This window comes from Fundulus heteroclitus, chromosome 10 (assembly GCF_011125445.2).
Source record: "Fundulus heteroclitus isolate FHET01 chromosome 10, MU-UCD_Fhet_4.1, whole genome shotgun sequence".
NCBI lineage: Eukaryota > Metazoa > Chordata > Actinopteri > Cyprinodontiformes > Fundulidae > Fundulus > Fundulus heteroclitus.
The window spans coordinates 2,006,689-2,022,351 of record NC_046370.1 but is presented as its reverse complement, the minus strand read 5'-3'; the positions used below and the strand labels follow the sequence as shown (position 1 = coordinate 2,022,351).

At 39.0% G+C, this 15,663-nt stretch overlaps 1 protein-coding gene across 2 annotated transcripts; it reads left to right on the top strand.

Annotated features, from left to right (window-relative positions):
* The first annotated feature begins 209 nt into the window (after positions 1-209).
* On the top strand, positions 210-14,264 carry patl2 (PAT1 homolog 2). Of its 2 annotated transcripts, none has more exons than XM_036141777.1 (19): positions 210-340; positions 522-675; positions 2,645-2,925; positions 3,026-3,088; positions 4,520-4,573; positions 4,654-4,815; positions 5,919-5,993; positions 6,459-6,607; positions 8,280-8,354; positions 8,477-8,600; positions 9,533-9,650; positions 9,734-9,840; positions 9,925-9,978; positions 12,499-12,641; positions 12,729-12,885; positions 12,970-13,110; positions 13,191-13,288; positions 13,386-13,526; positions 13,613-14,264. In XM_036141777.1, exons 1-19 carry the CDS (start codon positions 320-322, stop codon positions 13,644-13,646), a joined length of 2,151 nt encoding a protein of 716 aa, XP_035997670.1. In that variant the 5' UTR covers positions 210-319; the 3' UTR covers positions 13,647-14,264. The 2 variants fall into 2 exon arrangements, with proteins under 2 accessions (XP_035997670.1, XP_035997669.1); XM_036141776.1 differs by having other exon boundaries at positions 285-343.
* Positions 14,265-15,663: the final 1,399 nt, after the last annotated feature.

The window sequence follows — 15,663 nt, the reverse complement described above, 5'->3', positions numbered from 1 at the left end:
GTTCACTTTTTGCAGCCCCGGGTGGGAATAGCTTGTAACAATTATTTTGGATTTATAAAGGTTTATAAAGAAAAGCGTAAAATCTCCAAAACACTTCTAAAAAAATCCCGAGCCACACGAAACGCACACTGCCGACTGTACAGGTGAGGCGACAGCTGCGTGATGACGTTTCCACGCCTCTGCGACGCACAGGTGTGCTCACTTAGTTAAAGAGCGTCTCCTGCCGTCTCAGCAGGGGGAAAAAGCAGGTGATGTTGGATGGACAAGCGTCGTGAGCCGTCGGATTAACGTGTGAAAATTTTTTTTCCCCACAAACACGATGAGTGATTCAGAACAACAACAAGTAAGTCGACATGGTTTGTCTGTGTTTTAGGATGCGGTAAAGCTGCGTGGCTCAAACCTACCGTAGTATATGTACAACAATGGCCTTTATTAGTAAAAAATCAAGGCTGCGCTGTTTACTTTGACATTTTTTTTTCTTTTTTGCATATTGGAATTTTTTTTTTTTTGTATCCCTTCAGGAGCCAGACAAAGTGAGTGAAGCTCCGTGGCCTGAGAATGGAGATGCGTGGAGTGACGTGGATAATGAGGCCGGGATGGACTGTGAGCTGCTGCAGGCCATGGCTGAGGAGGACGAGGAGATAAACGTCTACAATGAGGAGACTTTTGGGATGGGTGAGGCTTGGGCAGCAGTTGCTCTGCTTTGGTCTTCTGATAGGTTTGATTTTTTTTTTTTTTTTTTTATTTTTATTTTTTTTTATTTTATTTTTTTTTGATTTTTATTTTTTTTGTCCGGCTTTTAAAAGGATTATCGGTAATTAATTTTTTCTATCTATCTATCTAGAAAAATGTGGCTCATTTACTTCCATTCTTCAGTGTTGGTTTGATTTCACCTCAAAACACTTTTTTACTTAACATTTTCTCAGTATTTCAGCTTTACTTGCTGTTTTTATTTTACTTATTGTGGACATGTTACAGTAGATGACAATTTGGAGAGCCCCGTAAAATCTTAATCTTTTTGTTTTTACTCAAGTGACACACTAGACGACCATATTGTAATTGTGTCCATAAACCACTTTTTCATGTCGGCACCAGTAAAAGTTTTCACATTTCCAGCCGTAAATTAACTGGTTACAGGCTTTTTGCTGCAGAGGATTCATTTAACATATTTTTATGGTCACAATAAAATCTCTAAAATTGAACAAATCAGATCTTCTCAATTTCCTGAAATGCGCATTTTGGCTACAAGTCTAAAAGGGGGGAGAATGAAATAAAAGCACATTTTCTTATATGGGAATTGGTAGATTTACAGGAGTAAAGCAATGAAACTTTAAATTTTAGAAGGGATTTTAGCACGAGTGGGGGGAAAAAAGAACAGCAATAAACTTTCATTGCAGAAATTGCTCCCTTTTTTTTGTTTAAAACAAACATTCTTTATTATTTGTTTGCATTCAAGTCTAACACAATGTGGAAAGATTAAACGAAAGCTGCTAAAACACTATTAAAGTAGTGCAAGAAGGATTAAAAACCACAAAATATTAAAACTGCGAATGTGATAAAACTTCCTTTTTTTTTTTTTTTAAGTGTTTAGTCTTAGCAGGACCTCTGAAGAAGGGGTGCAGCTCTAATATGTTGCCTTGATCACCTTAATTACATACATTTACTATCCTTTGCTAAAGTCACCACTTTAACTGAGCAAGAGCAGCTGGCACAGAAAATGGAGAAATTATTTATTTGCTGAGGAACACAAGAAAACTTACTTATTTTACCCATTTTTTTTCCCAATCAAAATCACCACAGTTCTCATCTGTTGGTTGGTTTCTACCTTGTGGGGTAGAAATGCTGTGACTTTGCCTGTGGTAATGCATGGATAATAGTAGTAAACTTTAATTTTTAATACATTTTATATGAAATCTCAAAATGCTACAATGGCAAAAGAATTAAAAAACGCCATAAAAATTAAACGTAGTATGCTATTCTAAATAGGCTTTAAATCACAGGTTCTAGATCAGGACTCGGCAGCCTTTACAACCTGCAGAGCTATTTCTGCTCTCGGTCCAGCTAAACAGATTTTGTTTAGAGCCACAAAAGTTACACTGCTCTTTCAAACAAGCACTTGTTTTTATAGTATATAGAAAATGTGTTTAAAAAAATTAAAGATGAACAGTTATTATTTAACCAACAGTATTTCTATGTTTAGGTTTAATACATTTTCTTCAATTGGACATTTGATTTTTTTATAGCAAATGGCATCAGAATGATGAAAAAGCAAGTCGTTTGCAACCTATTCACATAAAGATATTTCATTTATCTATAGTAAAATATTCTATACACCATTAGTTTGTTTCTTTTTGGAAATGTTATGCTTCTTTTGCAGAAGTAAATGCATCCTAAAGCTAGCAATTTTAAATTACCTTTTACATGTAGAAACATTGACCAATTTCTTGCTCACCATATTTTTGGTCTAAGTTTTTAAGCTGAAGGTAAAAAGAGCTGTAGGTTGCAGACCCCTGTTCTAGATCATGCCGCAGTTAAAAAAATGAGTGCCAAGAAAAACGATTTTAAATATGGTTTAACAACATTTTTGTTTGTTGATAAAAGGAAATTTAAGATCTGAAATGTAAGTCGTGTGTTTATAATCTAGATCTTGACCCACATGAGACGGCGAACTCCTTGGACGACGCTGGTGTTTCATTCGGAGAGCCGCTGCCTTCGACACCATCACCGCCGCCGGCCCCGGGCCCCAAACCGTTGTCCCCCAGCAGCCCCCGTTTTTCTCCTCCCAGGCAGAGGCTACAGCGTCCCACCCGGGTCCCCACATGGCAGCGGGGCCGGGGACCGAGGTGGAGGAGAGGACAGGGCAGGGGCCAGATGTTTGAAGACCCGGCCGTGATGAGGATAGTGGAGGGACGGCCGAGCCTCATGGTGACCAAGATGGCCGTTCTGAATTCACTTTAGAAGTTTGTCTTTTTGTGACAACTTGGACTGATTATTGGCCTTTTTTTTTTTTTTTTTCACCTTTCAGAGCCTCGACAGCGCCATAGTGGACTGCGGGCCCGCCACGTACAGGAACTCCTCCCTGAATAACGTAAGCGACAGCTTGGATGTGCATTAACGTCAGGGGTCCGTTCTTTTTGTACATTGCTTAAAACATCCGAGATCAAATGAGACATCCAAGATGATTTCATCCGGCTAATCATGATCCGGCTAACTGGGTTCTTCGAACACACCTGTTGTTTACGATTAGTATGGCTGGATTGAGTTATCTGAGATAACTGCGCGTTCATGCGTTTGTTTAAAAGGGGAAATGTATCGATAGTAGAAACAATGATCAGCAGCGCTGCTATTGGCTGTTTAGCACGGCCAAAGAACGCCCACAGTTTTTCTCCCAGCAGAACACGAGCTTTTAATGGAAGGTTATGCCGAATTTGAGTCATTAATTAAAACACCTCAAAATCTGTTAAAGCCAGGAGAGAGGGCTGGCAAAAAGCAGCAGACAAATGAATGCATAAATATGTCCATGGTAGATGTTTCTATCACTTTATACAGTATGTATTTTTGCATTTTAATAATCTCATATTTACTTTGTTCTTTTATATCAGAGCCTCCACGGGACCCGCTAGAACATGTGGACAAGTAAAAGTGAAATACAAGAATATTCTACAAAATGGTAGCCTTTAATTATTACACTTTATTTTAAAAAGGCACTTGTTATGTCAAGAGATCCAAATTTCAGTGTCATTCCTTAGACACGGGAAGTAAAGGACAAGTGCAAACTGGGAATGTTAACAAAAAAAAACTTTATCCATAAAAAATGAAATTTTTCCTTTTCCAAGTCATCCACAGTTTACACGGTAAAACTTTATTGCTCCGTGTCTAGATAATCCATCCATAGCTTTTTTCTAATACAATATACGGCTCGACAGGAAGCAAGCCTTTCAAAGTAAAACTAAACTTCACAATAAAATGGCCTGAACAAATCTTACCGAATATGATAAAAATAAAAAGCAAACCATCATACAAATAACTTAAATATTTTCAATTTATGGCTCTAACACCACTTTTTCCTCTTTAATAGCCACTGTTAAATGATGTCTTTGTCTGTTTATAACAGCCACCAAGAAAAATCTCTCTACAATTACACTGTCGCGCTGCGCTAAAGGATCCTGTCTATTGCGCAATACGCGATTAATTCGGAAAAACTCTGCAAATTATTCTTGCACCTTCCGCAACAGGTTGCAGTCGTAAAAATGGACATGGCTACGGCAGACTTCCCATCTCCTCCGCTTATAAAGCCGTGATCTAATCTTGTTTACATGAAATAAGCCTGCTCTCGAGCAGGCTTAAGCTGGCGCACATGTTGCTATGACAACAAGTGCAGGATGTCTTTCGAAGAACCAAACGATCCAAGATCATGCCAAATCATCAACAATGAAATCCTGCTAACTGAGTTAGCGACGTACGAAGAACGGACCCCTGGTGCAGTTGGCGCTGCCTAAACGTCTGTTTCTCTGTCTAGAGAGTGGCGCCGCCCTACTGGAAAAACAGGAGAGACTCTGGATCGATCCTCCAGGTGAGGAGGACAACGGGCCATAAACGGGTGTCAATGCCAGCTGTTTTTAAATCTTTTTTTTGTTGGGTTCAAATCTGCAGGACAGCGCCATAGTGTGTGTGATCAGTCAGAGAGGACTGGGTGAGCACGTGGCCTCCGACTTCCTGGAAATGCCATATCCCATCTCCTCCTATGGAGTTAGGAGAGGAGAACCCAGAGGATCCTACTCCAGGAGGCTGTTTGGCCAAAGAGGGCCCTCACAGGTAGATTTGTGGTTTTTAACTGGAATATTTTCTTACCTGACAGGTGGATTAAACATTTTGTGAAATAGGAATCCAGTTGTTGGCCTTCGACATGGCAGGTTACACAATCTCCCCGTTCAGACCGAGCTCTTTAAAACCACAAGTTGTGATTGAGGCATCGGTTCCCTTCTGATTCATTCAAACGAAGCCCGCTCAGATGAAAATACAAGTTAACGGGGTAAACGAGCGCGATTCTGTGAAAGCAAAAGTCAGAACGCACTTATCAGATGTGGTTTTGCTGTATTGAACATGGTTACCTATGTAGAGATGAAGCAGGGGTCGGGTTATTAAAAAAAGTGGTTGTTAGTGGACGGCAATATTCAGCTGGAATTAAAATTAAGGTCCAAGTTTCTCTGGCAAAATGTTCAAGTAATCACGAGATACCTAACTTTTATAAAAATTAAAGTTAGTTAATTAATCTCCGTCATCCTTTTTCGTTAATTTGAGATATTAAAAGATTAATATACAGCACTTTGTACGTATCAACGCTCCGGGTCCTTCAAAAACCTCCTCAAACATATATTTTTGGTCCTGATGCAGGATTTAATCTAAAGGGTGTCTTTGGACAAACAGATTGAAGTAATGGAGTTACTTGCAAACTGATCTGCTATCTGATTCCAAAACACAGAAAAATGTTTGCCTGGTATGTCTGCAATGTGTTGTAAATCCCAAATCAGTGACTGTCAAAGAGGTGCAGCTGGTGTTGAGCTGCTTCCTGAATACAGATTGATCTTCTCCTCAGAGCATCAAGCTGGTTTCTCATCCTATAGGTTAACCAAATCACTGGATGACTGAAAATAAACTGGCAAAAGGGGAAATTAGTTGCAAGCAAGGAAAAATTATACAAGCTATTAAGCTTGATGGAAAGAAGCTGTTTTAGGGCTGATGTGTAGCTGTAGATCATGTGATGCAGAACATAAAGGGGGGGAGAATCTGCAGGGCAGTAAAGAACAGGTCCATTTGATCTAATTGGGTCAAATGAATTGGATCTAATTTCACTTGGATTTAGTTTTCCAGACATGTTGTTATTTTCTCTCTAGTAACTTCATAACTTTATCCTGCAGATGCATGGACCGATGCTGCCACAATCACCCATCTTCTCGCGGCAGCCACTGACGCCACGGCACCATTTCAATCAGGTTTAATTAAACCCTTCTTTAGTCGTCTGCATTTTCTTATTATATATGGCTGGACCCAAAATTATTTGTACCCCTGACAGATTTAAATTTTATGTTTTTTAATTTCTGTTTCTGATAGAAAGCAAATCGGGCATCTCAGATAAGATGATAAAACAAAGTATTGGTTTTGCGATACTGCTTACCTTGTGTGGGAGTCATGTAAATATTGCGTTGGAGCAATCAAACCCTCCTAACCAGCGCTTCCCCTGATATTTTGGTAATTAGCTCCATGTCTTTGAGATTTTGCTACTACTGTAACTTTTAAAGTCTGACCAGGCCGCTTGAAAACATTGCTTCCAGTTATAAGAGACATGTTGCTAACATGAAAAACATACTTTAAGCCCAAATCTTCCAGGGGTATGAATAATTTCAGGCTTAAGCGCACGTATTTAACCTTGCACACCTTTTAATGGAATGCCGATTCAGACGGGGAGCTTCCCGTTCGCTCCAAGCCGCCCTTGCCCCTCCACTCCTCGGCCTTTGACTCCCAAGATAATTCAGCTTCGCTTCGGTGCCAACTCTCCCAGACCGTCCCCCGTTTACAGCCCCACCGTTAACCCGGTGCAACCTTTAAGGTAATTTAACCATCCTGCACGTCCCAAATGGCTATTAGGTTTGTTTTTTTTAAGTATTTGGCAGTTTTGTTTATGAAATGTGTGATTTAATTATTTTTTTTAAAAGCATACTGAAAACCATGCAGGTCTAGTGTGACACAAGGGTGTCAAACTCCAGTCCTCAAGGGCCGGTGACCAGTAACTTTAGGTGTGTCCCTGGTCCAACACGCCTGAATTAAATGGTTGAATTGGCTCCTCAGTCTATTATTTATATATTTATTTATTTATTTATTTTTAACAGTGTCCTGTCTGGCAATGTGGCATTAATAATTGTTGCCTTAATGCCAAAAAGAGCCCAACAGGATTTTACTTTCACAAGTGGAGCGGTACAGCTTTTGCCATAGTGCTCCTCTTGATTTATGCATGTAAATAGTTTTATTATAATTCATCTGAATCAGACATACTTTAATAATCCCAGGGGGAAATTGTTGTTTCAGTACAATCGCTATAACATGAACAAACATGCAAGGGAGTATTTCAAATTATATGGACACTGCAATGGGAAAGTAAGAGGAAAGGGGAAAAACAAGAAAAAAAGTGAAAGAGGAGATAAAAGGGAGAGAATAATTTTTATTATTCTCTCCCTTTTTGTAGTTCTGCTAATGACCTGATTATCTGACTTAACATGTTGGACCTGGGACACATAAAAGTTGCAGGACACCGGGTCTAGAGGACTGGAGTTTGACACCCGTGGTTTGATGTATCCTGGAAATGTAAAAGTCACAATTTGTCTTAGAAAGTGATTATACATACTGGTAAGCGTGTTAGTTTTTCCTAACTCTCCAGTTTCTCATTTAATGGATAAAATTATAATTTAAGCCCTATTTTTAGCTTGGATTTGGTGTAAAATTGCACGAAACCACAGGACGCATTGAAGTACCGTATTTTCCGGACTATAAGTTGCTCCGGAGTACAAGTCGCACCAGCCATAAAATGCATAATACAGAAGGAAAAACATATATAAGTTGCACTGTAATATACAACATCAAGAACAGACATGTCATCTTGAAAGGCAATTTTAAATAAAAATAGAACGGAGGCAACAACAGGCTGAATAATTGTACGGTTAGCTTACGCTACATGACACAACTGAGAACATGCCTGGTATGTTAACATAACATATTAAAAGCTATTCAGATAACTATAGCATAAATAACATGCGAAGAAGTTAACCAAAGCGCCCGTGTCACTCCAAATAACTAAAATCCAGTGAAATCTTCATCCTCGGTGTCACTTTCAAATAACTCCGTTAACTCCGGAGGTAGAAGATGCGGCACTTCCGCTTCTACGTCGCTTACGTCTGATTCAACACAGGCCTAGAGCGCCCTCTTGTGGTTTGGTGTGAAAATAACAGGTGTAATGATATACCGGTAAAAATGTGTAATAATTTCACACATAAGTCACTCCAGAAGTCGCACCCCCGGCCAAACTATGAAAAAAAAAAAAAAAAAACTGCAACTGATAGTCTGGAAAATACGGTAATTCAACGGTTGTCTATTAAATGCCACCTGCTGGTCTGACATGGTACAGCAGCTGGAGTCCACAAACCACCGGATGGCACCATAATGTCCAGATCTGCTGAATGTCAATGTGTCAGGAGATAAATCTTCATTTTATGTTCCTGACTCAACAGTTACGCTGGTCCAGTCACACAGCTCCATCCTCAACACAAACGACTCCTCAGTCAAAAACAGCGTCTCTTTCAAAGGTTGGTCCCACGTTGACTGAAGTGGTTATTTAAAAAAAAAAAAAAAAAAAAAAAAAAAAAAAAAAAGTCTCTTCCTCCCCCAAAAACCAACTGATTTAATGAGCCGAGTGTCTTTCTCAAAGAAAATCTCAAGGCTGGGACCCTTACTGTAACCTCATGACGGCCAAAGAAAAGGAGTGGATCATTCGCCTGCAGATGATTCAGCTGCAGAGCGAGAATCCGTACCTGGAGGACTATTACTACCAGGTAGTAAGGTTTTCTTTTTTTCTTTTTTTTCTTTTTTTTTTTCTTCCCAGTGTCCTGTCTAGCAATGTGGCAATAGGAATTGATGTCTCAATGCCAGATAGAGCCCGACAGATTTTGCTTTTACAAGTGGAGCAAACAGCTTTCTCCATAGTGCTCTACTTGATTTATGCTTGTAAATAGCTTTATTGTGATTCCTGCTGGGAGAATTTCAAATTATATGGACATTACAATGGGAGAGTAAAGGATGAACAAGAAGTGAGAGAGAAAAAAAAAGTAGAGGTGAAAGAAAGAAGAGATAAAAGGGAGAGAATGATAAAACCTTCTCCGTCTCACTGCAAAAATAGAACTAAAAACAAGTAAAAGTTAGTTTATTTGTCCTTGATTTGAGCATGTAAATAAGATTATCTGCCAATGGAATGAGTATCTTTGCCCCTAAAATAAGATAATTAGACATCCTGCACTTGAAATAAGATGATAGAGATGAATTGTTCCTATTTTAAGTGGAAAAATCTTATTCCATTGGCAAATCATCTTATTTAGCTGCTCAAATCAAGGACAAATACACTGATTTCAAGAAGATTTGACTTAATTTTAGTTCTGTTTTTGCAGTGCTGCTCCATCACCTGGAAAGAGACACAAAAAGAACAGCACAACCAACAGACATAAAGCAACAGATACAATCGAATAACACCTAGATGCCATTGCTAAATCATATGTATTATTATGTAAGCTGACATGTGTAATGTGATACTGGGGGAAAAAAGAAAGTGAAAGAAAATAAATAAATTATAAGATTACTGTATATAAGTGAACATTTAATTCCTGGGACCCAGTGCCTGTGGGAGTTTGAGAGTGCATGTAGTAAGGTTTTCTACGTCGTCTCATGGCTCACTTGGTAAGAGTTCAGTTTCAGCTCTCGTGCTCTTTGACAGGAGTATTATCGGCGCTTGGAAGCCAAGATGGCGGAGGAAGAGCTGGGCATCAGGAGCAAGAAGGAGCCGCCCAAGCTCACCACGCCGTACATCACCAAAACGGACGCCTACGCACCAGGTTTCCTTCGGTCCTGATCCGCGTGTTCGCTCAGGCTCTGCTGCAGAATGTCCTGTCTCTGTAAAACTCTTCTGCTCTCTCAGTTTTCCACATCGAAGGCTCTCTGGGTCAGGTGGCTGTGTCGACGTGTTACTCGCCTCGCCGCGCCATCGGTGCAGTTCATGCGGTCCACACCCTCTGTCCTCTCGAGGTCTGTCGCTCAACACTCGACTAAAGATGGTGGCTCCTTCCTTAACATTTTACCTTGACGTGTTTCTTTTATTTATTTTTTAAGGAACTAAAAGACACCAGACAACAGCGACTGGAGATCCTCAGCAAAATAGAAAAGGTAACCACGTGAGTTTGGCTCTTTTGCCATTTTATTCCCATCTGCTAGAGTTTCAGGCCTGTAGCAAAACCGTGATGCAGGGGTGTCAAACTCATTTTGGTTTAGGGGTCGCATTCAGCTTAATCTGATCTCAAGAGGGCCACACGAGTAAACTCATAGAAAGATTAAATAGGACTAATAAAAGTGGACTTCTTGTTGATTTTTATATTAAATGAATTTCACATTTACACAATATACTATAAATAACCTCAGCGTTTTAAAGAAAAGTATGTGCAATTTCAACAATACTTTTACTCAGTTAAACATTTACTTGTGCATTATGCATAAGAACTGATCACAGTGATTATACAATGTTGAAAAACATTTATTCACATTTTTTAGAACTTAAAAACACTGTCCTACATGACAAAATACATCAAACAGATAAAAATTAAGAAATTATTTAAAATCAATTTTCCACATCTGAAGCTCAGCGCTACCATCTACTGATTAAAACACAGCGCCCCTCGTGGACAGTATAGGAACTGCAGATTTTCAATGAAACAAAGTACATGTTTTTTCAATAATTGTTTTATCATTCTTTTCCTTTTATCTCCTCTTTGACCTTTTCTTTTTTCCTTCTTGTTCTTCCTTTCCTCCTACTTTCCCATTGTAGTGTCCATATCATTTGAGATATTCCCCGCAAGAATCATAATAAAACTATTCACATTCATAAATCAAGAGGAGCACTATGGCAAAAGCAGTACTGCTCCACTTGTTAAAAAGAGCTCATCAGATTTGACTTTGCCATTAAGACAACAATTCTTATTGCCACATTGCCAGACAGGACACTGGATTAAATTTGAGTTTTGTTTTTTTTGTTTTTTTGGGAATAATGATAATCCATTTAGCCAGCGTTAAATGTTTGACACCCCTGCCGTACTGTATCGTTTTTCTTGGTTTACTTAATTTCTTGTAAAGATTTTGTGCTCCTGATCCCCCACACGGGGAACATGAGCACAGTTTTCAAACCTTTTTTTATTAAATGGTAAAAGTACATCTGAAACCAAAATAATTTAAACCTGATGGGAAATAAAGATGCACGTAAAATTATTCAAATCAAACTTCAAGTTAGGTTTATTGGCAAATTTTACAAACTACTGGCAGTTTGCAGTAGATTTAAATCTTAAATGCTAAACATGGTTTCTTCAAGTTGGAAAAAGAATGCCGGTGACTATTACACTCTCGAGTTATTAATCCCCTTCATGACCAGCATCTTCACACTGCAAAAAGGGAACTATAAGTAAGTAAAACTTTCTTGAAATGAGTATATTTTCCTTAACTTGAGCAACTAAATGGGACTATTTGCCAATGAAATGAGGATTTTTACCCATAAAATAAGATGATTAGATATCCTGCACTTAAAATAAGATGATGAACTGTTATTTTAATTGCAAAAAATCTCATTCCATTGGCAAATGGTGTTATTTATCTGCTCAAATCAAGGAAAAATACACAAATTTCAAGAATATTTGACATACTTTTAGTTCCCTTTTTGCAGTGCAGTGCTTGGTAGGTTAACCCTTCGCTGCAACGAACTGCTCCAAACTTTCTTGCGATCTTGTGCTGAATATAGGTGATATAGGAATGCAAACTAAAATATCTGAATGGAAAATTAGAGCTGGAAGACTAACAATTTGATACAGAATAAATTATTGCTTTCATTGTATGAAGTTCTTTTAATAATCTTGTGGGTCTCTGACTGTATAACTGAGTGCAACAGTAACATTCCTGACAGCGTGACGTACAGCTGCCTCTGAAAGATTTTCTGCGTCTCCTACATTATTAAAAAGCTGCCGTTGGCATAAAACAAAGAGCAGCATAAAGAAATTGTTGTTAGAAAAGTGATGTATGGCTGAGAATATTAAGATAAATTAATGAAAGCAGCAAAAAACAGCAACACTCTAAAATATTACTCAAGAAATAAGACATTTAATCAGGTCTGATCAGCCTCTCCTGACAGATTTCTCTGGAGTATTTGCTCTCCAGATCTCAGCTAAAAAGGTCAATAGCAGGGTTGTTTCTGAGTAATTTGTTATAATTTGGCTCAGGGAAACGGCTTCTGAGCTTTCTGAAATGGAAAAACCAGGGTGTGCAGGAATTAAGTCCTAAACTTACTCTGGATATCCACTAACTCGGCTTTCTGAAACAGGGCCCTGATTTGCAAGCAACTGCTCCGATTAAGAAATGTAACTGGGTTTGTATACCTTTTGAAACTCCAGTCATCCAAAGTGGTTTTAATTTGGATGAAATCCATGCAATATTGTGTAATTATAAAACCTTAAATGAGGTTAAGGAAATTTTAAGGTGTGACTGTATTTTATGGATTTGTAAAACCTTTGAAAAGCAATTTTAAGTTTTTATGATTTACTCAGAGTTGGGTGCAAAGTGTCTGCAGCCTTCCATAAATATGTAACTTCTGTGGCAGGAAGGTTTCTGAATTAACAGCACTTGTTACATTTTGGGCTGTTTTTTATGCAGCTGTTCATGGTTCTGCTGGAGGTGGAGGAAAGTGAGAGGACGAAAACCTCCATTTTGTCTGAGGCGGAGGAGAGAAGGTTGCTGGAGAAAACTCAGAGGAACGTGGAGCACATCTACTCACAGCTGCAACACCACAACTCTCCGTGAGTCTCTACCTGCAAGAAGCTGCGCCGTTTCAGAAAAGGCGTGAAAATGTGACGTAGAATAAACGGAATAAATTCCCGGTTTAGAGATTCGGGGGCAGAGTTTCTTCCTTTCTTGAGCGTCGTGAAAGGAAAAAAGCTCCTTGCCCGTCTGTTGCCCTTCCTGAAGAGCGATTCGGCGCGGAACATTTTGCACATCGTGGCCTCCAACCTTCCTACCCTGATGAGCAGAGATACTGAGGAGGTGGGTCAGCCGTGGTCGACTCCACCTCTAATCATAGACATCGACGATCTGAAACGCTTCTGATCTTTGTTCTCGTGACTTCAGGCTCTCCCGGTGCTCTACCCGTCTCTGCGAAATGTGATCGGCGGTCTGACGTTCAGCCAGCTCATCGACGTCCTCAAAGACCTGACGTCCTCAGAGTCTCTGTCAACGTACGAGTGCCTCTCGCTGGCATGTCAGAACAAGGTTGGTGTTCCTCTCCAGCAGGAATGCATTTGTTTTTTGTTTTTTAATGCATTTTGTCTAATTCTGCTTCTCCTTTTCAGTTTGGACTGACCTTGCTGTATGCTCTGCTTTCCCACGGAGAGAAACTGCTTTCTTCAGGCGTTCCTCTTGAGCCCAGCATTGGTGACTTTGAGACATGGTGGGAGGGAGGGGGAAAAAATCAACTTTCTCTAAATCAAGGTTGTTGTTTTTTTTAATATTGTGACATTTTCACATCCCTGTCATTTGCTTTTTAGGACTGACATAATTTTCCAGGTAGCGGGACAGTTGTCTCAGTGTTCGCTGGTGGAGCCGCTCCTCCTTCCTTCAAACCTGCTAACGCTGTTTTGCCGGTATCTTGACAAGCGTACTGTGCATCAGCTAAAAAGCAACTTGGAGTAAGTCTTTTATTATTATATATCCTGACAGATTCTCATTCAGAATGCATGCATTTTTGTTTCATTACCAAACTTCTTTTATTCAGGTCTTCAGCCGGGTGCCTGGCTCTACCATCTTAAGGACAACGGTTGCCAAGGTGACGTCCAGATTATGACGAGCCGTAGTGTAGAAGAAGCAGAGTCTGTGGTGCCAAGTGAAATAGAAGTTGTGTAATATACTTTATTTATTTATTTTTTGGTTAAAAATCCTCACCCTCACGTGTCCCCTCACATTTTTGCACCTTAAACTGTTTAATTTTTACTTTACCTCCCTTTAGCCTCCTCAAAACAGCTCGTTACTTGGAACCCATTTCTTTTAACGTTTCTAACAATATCAGCTTATATATCTTCAACGTTTGAATTAATTTAATGGCTCTTGAAATTCCAGTTCAATCAGTTCAGGATGAGTTTCAGTAGATATGGTGACCCGCTGGAGGATTATTTAATATTGTAAAGCTGGAACTATGTTAATTAACCATTGAAGGAAGTTGTCAACCCAACATTAGGAAATGCAGTTTTGGGTTATTTTGTAAAAAACAAAAGGTATTGTGTATCTGTGTGTAATGATGCTAAATGGGGTCTGTGTGATGCAATTTTCACTCTTAAGTCTCAGTTGTAAATAATTTTATTTATTTATTTTGTATTAGTTTGGAAATGGGGTGGAAAAACATTTAAATTGCACTCCTGTAGAGCACTTGCAATATAAATAAAAAAATTCTCATATTTGATCAGAGAACATGAAATGAATGTGTTTGTGGTCTTTGCAAAAGGTTCCATATAAAGTTTGAACTGAGCATATTTTAAAAAAGCCTTTTAAAAACTGTAGAATATGATAAATTGTAGTAATTTTCCACACTGCAGTCCTGGAGCCTCCCTTAGCAGACGGGCATGAAGGAGCCTGAAAGTTCATCCTAGTCAGTTTTATTTTTTATTTTTTTTGCAGATATGACTTAAATTCAACCCAAGCCATCCTTTGTGATCGCAGTACTCCATGCACCGATGTTGATTTCATCAACTTTGAAGCTCTAGTTCCTTTTTATAAAACCTTAGAAATCATTTTAAAGCAGTATGGAGTTGGAATTTACTTAACAGGCATCTACTCAACCGGAGGTCCTCAAGATGCCAGACTCAAATCGGTCTATATATCGAGAGAGAAGTTAAAACACTTCATGCTTGTCTCTGAAAGAATTGGGGTTTTCATTTCAATGCAAGGATTAAACACTGCTACAAAAACTGAAGGAATACTTTTAAAAACACATTAGATCCTGATGTATATCATCCTGGTGTGGAATAGATAATGTGGTGTGAACGGAAGGATAAAGTGAAAAGTAAAAAAAAAAATTGGCAGTACTGGCTTTGTTTATTTCAATCTTTGTAGGATGACACAGCTGAACACTATAACAGAACAGGGGTCCGTTCTTGGTACGTTGCTTAAAACATCCGAGATCAAATGACACATCCAAGATGATTTCATCCGGCTAATCATGATCCGGCTAATTGGGTTCTTCCAACACACCTGTTGTTTATGATTAGTATGGCTGGATTGAGTTATCTGAGACAACTGCGCGTTCATGCGTTTGTTTAAAAGGGGAAATGTATCGATAGTAGAAACATTGATCAGCAGTGCTGCTATTGGCTGTTCAGCATGGCCAAAGAACGCCCACAGTTTTTTTCCCAGAACAAGAGCTTTTAAAAGAAGGTTATGCCGAATTTGAGTCATTAATTAAAACGACAGGGAACACCTCAAAGTCTGCTAAAGCCAGAGAGAGGGCTGGCAAACAGCAGCAGACAAATTAAATTGTAAATACTGTTCATGGTAGATGTTTCTATCACTTTCTACAGTATATATCTTTTGTATTTTAATAATTTCATAAGTACTTTGTTCTTTTATGTCAGAGCCTCCATGGGAGCCACCAGAACATGGGGGGGGGGGGGGGGGGGGGGGGAGAAAGTGAAGTACAAGAATATTCTACAAAAGGATAGCCTTTAATTATTATACCGTATTTTAAAAAGCAACTTCTTCCTCTTTTTTAAAAGCCACTGTTTAATTATGTGTTTGTCTGTTTTTAACAGCCACCAATAAGAAGGCTGGGAAAAA

Coding starts and splice junctions, on each gene's coding strand:
- patl2 (XM_036141776.1), top strand. CDS start 320: ATGAGTGATTCAGAACAACAACAA. Junction 344..521: donor GTGATTCAGAACAACAACAA/GTAAGTCGACAT, acceptor GTATCCCTTCAG/GAGCCAGACAAAGTGAGTGA. Junction 3,089..4,519: donor GGAACTCCTCCCTGAATAAC/GTAAGCGACAGC, acceptor TTCTCTGTCTAG/AGAGTGGCGCCGCCCTACTG.